This window comes from Sturnus vulgaris, chromosome 1 (genome assembly GCF_052056855.1).
Source record: "Sturnus vulgaris isolate bStuVul1 chromosome 1, bStuVul1.hap1, whole genome shotgun sequence".
In the NCBI taxonomy this organism is placed as follows: domain Eukaryota; kingdom Metazoa; phylum Chordata; class Aves; order Passeriformes; family Sturnidae; genus Sturnus; species Sturnus vulgaris.
The window spans coordinates 155,367,886-155,380,433 of NC_142243.1; the positions used below are offsets into that span (position 1 = coordinate 155,367,886).

General features: G+C 48.6%; 1 protein-coding gene across 3 annotated transcripts; it reads left to right on the top strand.

Annotated features, from left to right (window-relative positions):
• The first annotated feature begins 428 nt into the window (after window positions 1-428).
• LOC106855622 (ubiquitin carboxyl-terminal hydrolase CYLD-like) lies at window positions 429-12,314 on the top strand. 3 transcript variants are annotated; one of them, XM_088180211.1, is made up of 15 exons: window positions 429-479; window positions 2,178-2,641; window positions 2,721-3,005; window positions 3,213-3,282; window positions 3,910-4,130; window positions 4,652-4,805; window positions 5,150-5,288; window positions 5,899-6,009; window positions 6,405-6,496; window positions 7,213-7,279; window positions 8,290-8,422; window positions 8,655-8,763; window positions 8,913-9,031; window positions 9,655-9,874; window positions 10,608-12,314. In XM_088180211.1, exons 2-15 carry the CDS (start codon window positions 2,189-2,191, stop codon window positions 10,790-10,792), a joined length of 2,358 nt encoding a protein of 785 aa, XP_088036337.1. In that variant the 5' UTR covers window positions 429-479; window positions 2,178-2,188; the 3' UTR covers window positions 10,793-12,314. The 3 variants fall into 3 exon arrangements, with proteins under 3 accessions (XP_088036337.1, XP_088036334.1, XP_088036344.1); XM_088180208.1 differs by lacking the exon at window positions 429-479 and adding an exon at window positions 486-645; XM_088180218.1 differs by lacking the exon at window positions 429-479 and adding an exon at window positions 1,947-2,086.
• The last annotated feature ends 234 nt before the right edge of the window (window positions 12,315-12,548 follow it).

Consider the following 12,548-nt stretch of genomic DNA (forward strand, 5'->3'; position numbering starts at 1 on the left):
CCATGGAAACACACGCAAATCCATAGGGATTTGGGTCTATGGGGACACGGATTCAGGGATCCATAGAGCTTTGGGTCCATGGAAACACACACATGGACCATAGGGACATGGAAACACATGCGAACCCATTGGAATTTGGGTCTATTAGGACACACGCGAATCCATAGGGATTTGGGTCCATGAGGACACAGACTCGGGATCCATAGGGCTTTGGATACCTGGAAACACACGCGAATCCACAAGGATTTGGGTCCATGGAAACACCCCCCACGCGCCGGCCCTCACGCAGTTCCCGCCTTCCCCCCAGGCCGACACGCAGGGGGCGGGGCTTGCTGCGTAACCACGCCCCCTCCCTCCACTGTGCCCCACCCTCTTCACTCCTATTGGTCGTTCTCCTCTCCCCGCCGCTTCCCATTGGCTGTCGGGCCGCGCTCGCGCTCGGACGCGGAAGTGCCCGGGCCGGAGCGGCAGCGGCGACGGTGAGGGGAGGGGGGAGGGGTCGAGCCCAAACCCCACTCAGAGCTCTGGGAATGGGGATTTATTTAGAATATTCTGGTTTAAATACCAGAGTTACACTTGGGGTTGATGAGGACAAGGGTTTATTGCTATGCTTCCGCGAGGAAAATAGTTTATTTGGGCGTTTTAGTGAGGAAATTAGTTTATTCTTGTTTATTTTCATGAGAAAAGCTGTTTATTCTTGGGGTTTGGCGAATGAAATTGTTTATTCTTTGGGTTTTTTGATGAGAGAAAGGATCTATTCCGGGGTGTTCATGAGGAAAACAAATTACTTTTGTTTCTTTGAAAATGAGGAACAGGATTTATTCGTAGTTTTCGATGATGAAAGTGGTTTATTTTTGCGTTTTTCTTGAGGAAAAAAAATGTTCATTTTTGGCTCTTGACGAAGAAAATTTATTTGTGTTTATATGTGTCTTTTTGATGAGGAAAATTGTTTAGTGTTGTGGGTTTTGTGATAAAAAGGTGTTTACTTTTTCTTTTTATGAGGAAAGTGGTTTATTTTTGTGGTTTTGATGAGGGAAGTGGTTTATTCTGGAGCTTTCATGAGGAAAATCGGCTTGATAAGGAAAATTTATTTTTGGTTATTTTTATGAGAAAACCAGTTTATTCTTGGTTTTGGTTAATTAAATAGTTTATTATTAGGAATTTCATCAGTAAAATCAATAGATTTTGGCTTTTAGTGAAGAAAAGGGTTTATTTTTTACTTTATTTTATTCACCCTTTCTTCATGTTGAAACAAAAATTTTGGATCCTGATTTTCCATGGAATCATCGAAGGAGTAATAGGGAGGGGTAAAAAGTGGAATTTAATGACTGGATTTTAATTACTGCTGGAATTTAAACATTAGAATGTAACTACCGGAATTTAACTGGAATTCTACCCGTGGAATTAAACTACTGGAATTTTAACTGCAAGAATTTTCACGGTCAAAATTTAACTAAAAAATAAGCACTAAAATATATTCGCATTTCCAAATACTTGCATTTCTTTCAGTATAAATTATATAATTAAATATTCCCGAGGAAGGCTGGAGTTATTTAGTACCTCACGCGGTGATTTGCATATTTTTGAATATTCATGAGCTGTAGCAACACTGAGGAGCTGCAGCTCCAGAGCGGGAACCCCTTTTCCAAGGAATTTTAAAAGGCAGGATTGGTCCTTTGCCTCACTTAAGGAAAGAAAACGTGGAATTTAATGAGGCTGGACGGTGTTGGAACAGGTTGGACGAGCCGGAGCAGCCTCTCCATCCCTGGAATTATTCCAGGTGTGGTTGGATGGAGCTTGGAGCAACCCGGGATAGGGGAAGGTGTCTGTACCAGTGGATCTTTAAGGTTCCTTCCAACCCAAACCATTCCATGTTTTTTTTTTTTTGTACAACCTCTTCCTGGGAGGGTTTAGTGGAGAAGGCAGAGCTGGAAGCTCAGTGAGGGAAGAGGGATGAGCAGGAATGTGGGAAACCGGGTTAGATGGAATTTTGAATCACCACGAGGGTGATTAAACACCGGGAAAAAGGGAGCAGGGAAGCTTTGGGAGACACTCAAACTCATCTGGGCGAGGCTTTGAGCACCAGGTTGGATCCAAAACCTCTCCCAGCCCCGGATTCTTTGGGAATTCCGCGCCAACGCTCACACCTTTCCATTTCTGTGACTCTCCCAACCCAGGGGAATCTGCCATGTCCAACCACCCTCTGGCAGCGGACGGGAATTGCTTCTACATCCTGACAGAGGACTGTGCCTATGGAAACAAATACTTCCAAGCCGGGAACTTGTGCTTCTGCAGTGAGAGGAGCTACCTGCGGAATTTTTCCGAGGATGGGCCTCCAGCTTGTTTCCTGAAGGTCATCATGCTGGACGACAGCTCCACGGTCACCATCAACCTGGAAATCCTGCAGCCCGTGCGCCAGGAAGCCGCCGGATTCCTCCTGGCCATCGGGAGCCACAGCGAGCGCTTGGATTTTTTCCTGGAGAGGCAGAGCCTGGATGGAGCTCTCCGAGCTGTGCCGGGTCAAAATGTGATGGTGGAGGTGGAGAGGGAATTTTTCCCGGGAGTCGTGCGCTACATCGGGAGCATCTACAAGCCCAGTTTGGCTGCGCTGACTCCGGTGTTTTTCGGGGTGGAATTGCAGGTAAGGGGTGCCCAAAGCGAATTCCTCATTTTTTCCATGAAATTTCTGTGTGTGACATCCCTTCCTGTCATGTTTTCAGGGAGAGGGGGAAAACAGAGGGAGAAGCGATGGATCCTACCATGGCACAGAGTACTTCAAGTGCAAAAGGAACTGTGGGATCTTCCTGCCCTTCAGCAAAATCCAGTTTATTCCCACATCAGGCAATGATTATGGGAAGCAGAAGCCGGGAAAACAGGACATGGAGGAGGTGGTTCCCGTTAAAGTGGGAGATGCTGTCAGCTTCTATGTGGACGAGATCCCCACCAAAGGAATTGCCATGGCAGTCTACAAGGAAGGGAGCCAATGGTTCGTGAAGGTTTGCCCGGTAAGAGCAGTTTTTCCATAGGTTTTTGGGGATTTTAAAGAAAAAAAATCACATTATGGTTGGATGTGAAAGAGAAGTAGAAGGAATATCCAAAAGGGATGTGAGGTTCTGGGCAAACTTTCCAGGCTTGTTTAAAAAAAATCCTTCATAGTCCAGTGTTAGGTGCTGGATTTTTCCCCAGCTGATGGATTTTTTCACTCCTTTCAGGAAGAAGAAGGAACAACAGACATTTTCAGGGAAATCCCCATGGATTCTGTTGTGAAGGAGAGCTTGCAAAGTAGGTGATCTTTGGATGTGTCTTTCCTGATCCCATTCTGGGGGAACTTGGAACTTACTCCCTATCTTCAGGAGGAGCTGAAATTCCAATAAGGCCTACAGCTTGTCTTAATGGACAGGGATTTATGGAAAAATCACAAGTTCCACACAAAGCTAAAGCTGAATCCCATTTGCCAGGAAGGAAAAATTCCAGAAAATTCCCTCAGGGAAGAGGCACCACTGGTTAAAAAGTTTTTAATTCAGCTGTAAAAGATGGAGCAGGAGCTTCATACTGGTGCGAAAGGCTCAGGTGCCAGCAGCAATGGTGAGAATTGTTGGACAATACAAGGAATTAGTAGAAAAATTAGGAAATAACGCCCCTGCTGCCATTCCAGTAGTCTTGGAAGGGCTGGATTAGCTCCAGGGCCAATGGGAGGTTGGAATATGAAGCTTTGAGCAGGGAAACAAGGAGCAGGATCATTCCCTCTCATCCTGTCAGACCAGCTTGGACACACTGGGAATTATACCTTGTGTCCCTGGTGCTCAGCTTCCTGCTTGTGTGTGTAACCTGGAATTTCCTAAATAGACCTGGAATCAGATCCAGAGGATCAAATTCCAAACTCTCCTGATGTTTTGTGTTGCTCATCAGGTTTTTTCCTAACGTGTGACTCTGACGTGGGCTTTGGAAAACCAAACCCGATGAAACGAGAGATCAGCGAGAGCAGCGAGGAGGGGGAAGGTGGGAATTCACCTCTGGAAGTGAATTCCATGGTCCAGATTACCTTGGACAAAGGGAATCAAGTTTCAGGAATCATCCGCTGGGTGGGCTACTTGCCCCAAATCAAGGACAAAATGGCTGGAGTTGAACTGGTGAGGCTGGAAAGCTGGGAAATGACCTGGGAGTGCTGGTGGCAGTGGCTGAATATGGAGGGTGGAATTTTGGGAGCCCCAGGTACAGGATATTGAGGGGCTGGAATGGAGCTGGGAAGGGTCTGAAGCACCAGGAGCAGCTGGGATGGCTCATCCTGAAGAAAAGGAGGCTCAGGAAGAACCTTCTGGATCTCTATAATTCCCTAACAGGAGGGTGGGGCCAGGTGAGAATTGGGCTCTGCTCCCAGGGAACAAGGGACAGAACAAGAGGAAACCATCAAACTGCTCCAGTGAACTTTTAGGTTGGATATTGGGAAAATTCCTTTATGGATGCGGTTGTCCAGCCCTAGCACAGCTACCCAGGGCAAGGGTAAGGTCCCCATCCCTGTGGATGTGGCACCTGGGGACACTTATCTAGTGGTGGCCTCAGCAGCATTGCACAGACTCAATCTCAGATCTCTTTTCCAGCCATAATTCCCTAAATCCTGCTCTCAGGTTCATCTCTGGTGCTGTTTTCCCAGGATGAAGACAAGGGGGTCACAGCTGGAGACTGGATGGGCAAGTCCTACTTCCACTGCTCCCCAAAGCGTGGCCTCTTCGTGAGGCTGAATTCCTGCCAGCCCGACATGCGCTTCCAGAGCTTTCCCAACTCTGACCTGTCCCTCAGGGATTACAGTGAGTCCTGTGGGAAGCAGGAGAACAGGGCTGTGATGGGAGAGGGATGTAGAAAAACCCTGTGGGCAGCTTTTCATCCCTTTCTTTGAGTGTTGTTTTCTTATGTTTATCCCACATGACATCTTTGGCTGGACTAACAGCTGGATTCAATCCTAGAGGTCTTTTTCAACCTAAATGATTCCTTAGAGAATATCCCACAAGTCTGAAAGACTGTGATTTATGAAAAGCTGGATTGAGAAGCCACCTTAGGTCTGAGAGTTGTAGACTCACCTCAGACTTTTGAGGCATCAAGGAAGGGCAGAGTTGACCCAGATGAGAGGTGAAGGCAATTCCTTTTCTTGCAGGAGGACAAGAAGTTTTTCCAGAGGGTCCAGAGAGTTTTCCTCCCCTCAGGAATGAGGCAGCAGTCCGTGTTCTCCAAGGGCGGATGAAGGGCATCCAAGGCCATTGTAATTCCTGCTACATGGATGCAGCTCTCTTCAGGTAAGGATCTGCTTGGGTGGTGCAGGCTCCTTAAATGAATGGCTTTTTAATCGAGTGAAGCCCCAAATTGCAGCACTTCCCTGGATTTCCAAGTTGGCTGGAAGTTTACCTGGTGTAGAGGAGGAGATGTGTGGAGATGAAACCTGCAGACTGTTTTTTAATCTCCTTCCCGAATCCAGCAGGTTTTTCAGTCCTGAAGACTCCCTGTACCCCTGTGTCTGTCATTCAGGGTGCTGAGAGCTCGTAGCTTTCCGGATTTGGATTGTGCTGACTCTGTCCTTGGAAGTTCTGGCTGGAATCATTCCAAAGAACCCACCCAGGAGGTCCAAACTTCCCTGCTTGGAGAGGAAAAGACTCAGTGCTGCCCTTCCCTGAGCAGTTTTGGCTGCAAAGTAGGAATTTCCTTCTCCCTGAGCTGTTCCCTTGCTTTCTCCCAGTGTTCATTGTTCCAGATGTGCCTCACTGTACAGATGTGCTTCCCTCACCTCCCTGTAATTCCATGCATGGATTGTTGAGCATCAAAGCCATTGACTGTCACCAGCCACCACATTTTGGTTCCAGCTGTTGCTTCCAAGCCCTCAAGCTCACAACCATCCCACTCTTCCCACAGTCTCTTCTCCTGTACCTCTGTGCTGGACTCCATGCTCTTCATGCCCTTCCCACTGTGTGACAGGAATGTCCAGGGAATTCTGCGGGATGAGATTGTCAATCCCCTCCGAAGGTGAGTGTAGGGAATGCTGGAATTTGTCCCATTTTCCTTCATTCCTTCCCTGCTGCCCCAAACCTGGCACTGAGGGAAACCTGGCAGCCACATCCAGAGGTGTTCAGGACAAGGAGGAATGGTTTTAAACTGACAGAGAGTGGATTGAGATGTGATATTGGGAAGGAATTTTTTGTGTGAGGGTGGTGAGGGGCTGGAATGGAATTCCCAGAGAATCTGTGGCTTCCCCATCCCTAGAAGTATCCCAGGCCAGGCTGGACCAGGCTTGGAGCAACCTGGTGTCATTGGTGGCATCCCTGCCCATGGCAGGGGGTTGAGCTGGATGAAGTTTAAGATCCCTTCCAAGTCCAGCCATTCCATGATTTCCCTCACCTGCAGCTGGTTGTTGTTTCCAGGACTGGCTTTGTCAGGGCCAACAGTGTGATGCACCTCCGAGAGCAGCTCACAGACAAGGGCCAGTGCTCCAGTTTTACCAATGCTGAGAAAGGTAAGGAGCTCCCTGGGGCCTTTCCCCAGCTGCTTCCCTGGGTTTTGCCTCATCCAGGCACCAGCTGGCAACTTCCCTTTGTGCTTCTAACAGGAATGTGCTTTAATTAGGTGCTGATGTTAATTGATGTAAAAATTCACTTGTAAAATTCAGCTTTTAAATCTCAGAGCCTCTTCCAATGCCTAAAGGAGCTCCAGGAGAGCTGGAGAGGGATTTTGGACAAGGATTAGAGCGACAGGACACAGGGAATGGCTTCCCAATGCCAGAGGGCAGGGTTAGATTGGATTTTTGGAAGGAATTCCTCCCTGTGAGGGTGGTGGGGGGCTGGACTGGAATTCCCAGAGAAGCTGTGGCTGCCCCATCCCTGGAATTGTCCAAGGCTAGGTTGGATGAGGCTTGGAGCAACCTGGGATAGTGGAAGGTGTCCCTGCCCATGGCAATGGCTGTAATTCCACGATCTTGAAGGTTCTTTCCCACCCAAACCATCCCAGAATCCCATGGAAGTGCAGTCTCTGAAGGCTGCTTGGCATTTCCCATGTTCCCTTTGGGACTTGTGCCTTAACCAAGTGCTCTCAGCCTTTATCCCAATTGTCCCCTAACCTGGAAAGGAAATTCCAGGTCCCTGGAACCCTCATATTTATCTGGCAGCTCTGGGATGCAGTGGGACAAGGCAGTTCCTGGCATGGTCTGATCCATCCTTTCCTCTCACTTTTCAGATCCTGAGGAGTTCCTCAATCTCATAATGCAGCAGATCCTGGGAATTGAGCCACTATTGAAACTCCAGTAAGTTTCTACAGCTGAGGGGTACAATTCCCAAGGCCAGGCTCATTAATTTTCTACCTCAGAATCCCTGGGGGTGGGAGGAGGTCACTTGTCCCTTTCAACCGAAGTGTTTTGGAATCACAGCTCTGAGTTTTGCACAGCTCCTTCTGCTTTCCCTTAGGAACAGACTCTGATCTTGCTTGTTGTGATCTTCCCATCTGGGCAAAGAGACTTTTGAGCTCTCCCTGGAGGGTGCTGCCCTCAGAAAATCAGGATAAAAATCCTGTGCCATCCTCAGGGAGAGCCAGAAGGGGTTTGGGAAAGGTGATATCCGACTTTAGGGCAGATCCAGCAGTATCCAACAGCCTTTGGATGAATTTGGGATGTGTCCAGGCTGCCAAGCTGGCTCAGCTCCCACAGCCTCTCAAAACAGGCAGCCCATGGATGCAGTCCCGGTTTTTTGGGGACTCTACAAAGAGGATGAGAGGCTGGAGGAAGCCAAAAATAACTGTGCTGTTTGTGAGCACAGAAAGGGAATTGTTGGATTTCTGTGCTCCTTTGTGGAGCCGCCGCTCGAGCCGTGGATCGTGGAGTGCTGGGAAAGGCTGAGCACAAAGAGAACTCTGTGCTGCAGCTCCCCTGCACGGGGTCATCCCAAGGAAATCCTTTCCCTGCTTTCTTTAGGGATTGTGGGAGATCTGCACACAACTCACCTTGGTTTTGGCTTTTTGGATGCGTTTTTTAAATTCATCCTTCATCAAAGCATCCATTTGTCAATTTAAATACTGAATTATCTTTTCGATTTATATTGAGGGGAAATGGAATTTTGCTTATAGGATGTGTTGCTCCAAAGGGATAATTCCTCCTTATCTCCCGCTCCCCTGGCATAAAGTTGGTATTTTTGGGTGGAAAAAGTGCTTTGTGTTGCACCAAACCACCAAGCTCAGTGCCTTGAGCTCTCCCAGCACAAACCTTGGGAAACTTCAATTTTTGTGTCACCACTTCCCCAATCCCATGAGCCCTCCTTGCAGGTCAGGAGGCCAGAAGGAGCAGGAGTGTTACTGCTACCAGATATTTATGGATAAACAGGAGGATTTGGTGGTTCCTGATGTGCAGCAGTTGGTGGAACGTTCATTCCTGTCCTCGGATCTGAAGCTGGTGGAGGTGAGTCCAGTTTCCGTCTGCTTTCCTGCTTTTCTTGCTTCCCAAAATACCTGTGAGGCCTTGGATGTTTTATATCCAACACTGAATCCAGGCATGACTTAGGAAAAGGCCTCTGCTTTCCCTGTTTCCCTTTTCCCCTGTGAATAATGACAGCAAATTTAGAGAAAAATCTCTGGGATTTGGCTCTTCTGGCAGGGTGACTCCTTTCCCTTTTTTTTTCCCCCCCCCCCAGATCCCGTCTTGCTTCATTATCCAAATGCCACGTTTTGGGAAGGAATATAAAATGTTCAGCAAAATCATCCCTTCCTTGGAGCTGGATATAACAGATCTGCTGCTGGACAGTGAGTGATGGATGATGGGCTGTGAGCAACCAGCTCTGGGCTCTCTGGGGTGGGATTCTTCTTCCTTGAGTCCCAGTTTTGGCAAGACGAGCTGGATTTTAGGTGGGATCTGGAGGAGACACTCCCTCTGAGCTCTGTTTCCCTGGCAGGTCCCAGGGAATGCTGCCTGTGTGGAGATGTTGCCACTCTGGAATGCTCGGAGTGTTTCAAGGACAAGGTGTTTGCAGCCACGGGTCTGAAGCAGTTCTGCAGCTCCTGCTCCAGACAGGTATTTCATGGCTATTCCCAAAATCCACCTGGGAAGCTGTCAGCTGAATGAACCCTCCCAAAATCCCCACGTTTCCCTGGCTGTCCCTGCAGCTGCTCAGGTTGGGCATGGAGCAGCCCTTTCCTGAGGGTCATTCCCACCAGGAGCCAGAGGCTGTGAACCCTCTGCTTACACAGAGCCTAAATAATAATGGAATCATAGAAAAACTTGGATTGGAAAGGACCTTGAAGCTCATTCCAGTTCCACCCCCTGGGTGCTGTTCACTATCCCAGGTTGCTCCAAGCTCTGCCCTACCTGGCCTTGGACAAGTCCAGGGATGGGACATCCACAGCTTCCCTGGACAACCTGTTCCATAAATAAGGTGTAATCCTGGAGGAACTGAGTGCTGATTTCTCCCTGCTGCCTCTCCATGAGCATTCCCACAGTTTCTGCCTCATGGAGGGTGACAAGCTCCCATTTCAGCAGCTTCCTGCTGCCAGGCTGTTCCCACAATGCCATTCCCAGGCAAGCAGGGAGCACGGGAATCACATCAGCAGGGAATAAATTTGGAATCTGACCTCTTTCCCTTCTTCCTGGCAGGCCAGGGCCAGTCCTGCCAATGTCACCCTGTCCCCTCTCCTCAGGTTCACTCCCATCACCGCCGCAAAGCACACAAACCCAGGAGGCTGCACATTCCAGAGGAATTCCAGAGCTGGAGCGCCCGGGGCTGCCAGCAGGTCCCACGGGAGAAGCTGGAGCTGTTTGCAGTGCTCTGCATCGAGACCAGTCACTACGTGTCCTTCGTGAAATATGGCCCTGGGAACGAACACTGGATGTTCTTTGATAGCATGGCCGACCGGCACGGTGAGGGAATGGGATGTGGGAATGGGATGTGGGAATCTGCCCGGGGCTGCTCAGCCCACCTTTTCCCCTATTCCCCTAGAAGTTACCCTATTTAGGCTTTCTCTGGGTTTGGCTTTCCTTTAATTAGATTCCAGGGAGGCCAAGCCAAGCAGGTGGGAGTTTTTCCCAGCTTCTGGTTGTGGTCAAACAAGGGATTTGAGATCCCATCCCAGCTGGCTCAGCCTGTGTGCACAGATTGTTCTCCTGTCCTTCCCCACTGTGCTTTTATCATGGAATGGTTTGGGTTGGAAGGGACTTTAAAACTCATCCAGTTCCAGCCCCTGCCATGGCCACCTTCCACTATCCCAGGTTGCTCCAAGCCCCATCCAAACTGGCCTTGGACACTTCTAGGGATGCAGCAGCCACAGCTCCTCTGGGAATTCTATTTCAGCTCCTCATTACCCTCACAGGGAAGAATTCCTTCCCAATATCCCATCTATCCCTGCCCTCTGGCACTGGGAAGCCATTCCCTATGTCCTTTCCCTCCATATCTTGTCCAAAATCCTTCTCCAGCTCTCCTGGAACCCCTGTAGGTTGAAAGGTCTCCCCTCATCCGGCCTCTTCCAGTGCTTTTGGCCTCCACATCTCCCAGTTGAGGCTCTGCATGACTCTTGAGTGTGCTGGGATCTGCTGGAGCTGTAGGAACCCATCCCTTTGGGATCTGGTTTGGGACTTTTCCTCCTTTCCAATTTAGGTGGTGAAAACGGCTTCAACATTCCCACGGTGACACTGTGCCCAGAAGTTGCCAAATACCTGGACTTGCCTCTGGCTGTGCTGGCCCTGGAGCAGCCTCGGGACATGGATGGGGTGGCCAAACGCCTCTTTTGTGATGCCTATATGTACCTGTACCAGAGCAGGAAAATGGCACTTTACAAGTGACACCATCCCAGGCCGATGTCATGGAGCAACAACAGGAATGGGAGCTTGGATCATTCCAGAAGGTGGAAGCAGCCGAGTCTGGATGCTCTGAGCTGCCTCTTCTCACCTCTCTTGATGTCAAATTATCCAAGTCAGGCTGGGTTTGTTAAATCCTGGCTTTATCCAGTGGTACTTGGTCCTTGGGCACAGCTGGAGCTGGAATTACTGATGCTGAAATTCATTTTCATTCCCCACATTCCACAATTCTCCCTCTCTGGATATTCTGCAGCTGGAGTGTCCCCATATCCTTGTTTCCCTGCCATCCCTTCCTTCCAAAGCTGGGGACCAGCAGAAATCAGAACACAAGGAATTATCCACAGGTTTACCAGGAAACCACGACCTTCCCTAAAACATCCTCACCTGGATTTGTGGAGTGAGGAAAATCAGGTCAGGATCGATTTTCCTCACCTGTGTCCCTCAATTCCCTGCACTTCCTTAATCCAGCACTAACTGGCACTTTTTCCCACCACCCCTTATTTCCAATCATGGATATCCTGAGCTGAAGCTATGCTTTAAAAATAAGTATTTTTCCAAGAACAAAACTGGAAGGAGGATGGGAGCAGAGGAGCAACATCTGGGCTCCTGCTACTTCCTCTTTTTGGCAAAATCTGCAGAAGATTCAGTGTTCCAAGCTCACTTTTAGCACTTTCTGTCCCATCTTTGCATCCACTTCCAAGTTCTGGGGTCAAATACCAGAATTCCAAGGGCAAAAATGGAAGAAAAATGAGCACTCTGGGATTTTCTGCAGGAAGTTTTAGGGTTTGGGTAGGAACTGGTGTTCCTTAAGTTAAATAAATTTGCAAACTTGGGGGTTCTCTGCTATTAAATGGGAATTTGTACTGGTGTCAGTGGGATGCCCGAATTCCACAAAAACCTCAAGGAAAGCATCCAGGAATACCAGGAATCCCATTTCTGCTCTTTTTCCCCCCTCTTTAATGCAGAGTGGAGTAATTTTAACAAAGCCTGGAGCTTTGGATGGGTCCTGGTTGGGCTTGAGATCTTTCTGGCATTCCAATTGTTGCCAGCAGGTCCTGGAAGGATTCTTTTCCTCTGCTCAGCTCTGATAGGTCACACCTGGAATACTGGGTCCAGATTGGAGCTCCCCAGTACGAGAGAGACAAAATCCAAGGGAAAACCACAGAGATGATGTAGGGACTGGAGCATCTCCTATGAGGAGAGGCTGAAAGAGGTGGAATTGCCCAGCCTGGAGAAGAGAAGGCTCAGGAAATCTCCTCAATATTCATAAATATGTGAGGAGAAAGTGCAAAGACACCCAGGAGCTTCTCTGCCCACCAAAATGGCTCCTAAACATCAGGAATTGCATCTTATCCATGACAGTGACAAGTGCTGGCACAGGTCCCTCTCCTTGTTCTTCATTCCTCCTCTCCCAAAAACTCAGGAAAATCTCTCCTCAGGTACAACGGATTCCTTATCTTTGGTGCTTTGCTTAAAAAAAAAAAAAATCTAATTTATAGCAAACTGATCCTGGATTTCCTGGAGTTTTTTTTTCCTGTCTTAAAATGGGATACAATGCTGTTGGAACTACCAGAAATCTGGGACCATCAGGCCATGCTTCATTAAGCTCTTAATTACTTTCTTCATTGTAATTTCTGCCAAGATCCAAACCTTGGAAGGGAGGGTGGGCAGGGAAGCCACAGGTTTGATCCCCGGTGATTTCCCTCTCACCTTCCCATTCCCAATGGAACTCCAAAGGGTT

Bases quoted from the DNA above. Each gene is read 5' to 3' on its own strand.
- LOC106855622 (XM_088180208.1), top strand. From the start codon at position 531: ATGGGGATTTATTTAGAATATTCTGGTTTAAATACCAGAGTTACACTT. The intron at 646-2,177 runs GTGAGGAAATTA...CTCCCAACCCAG, and splicing joins TAGTTTATTTGGGCGTTTTA to GGGAATCTGCCATGTCCAAC. The intron at 4,806-5,149 runs GTGAGTCCTGTG...CTTTTCTTGCAG, and splicing joins CCTGTCCCTCAGGGATTACA to GAGGACAAGAAGTTTTTCCA.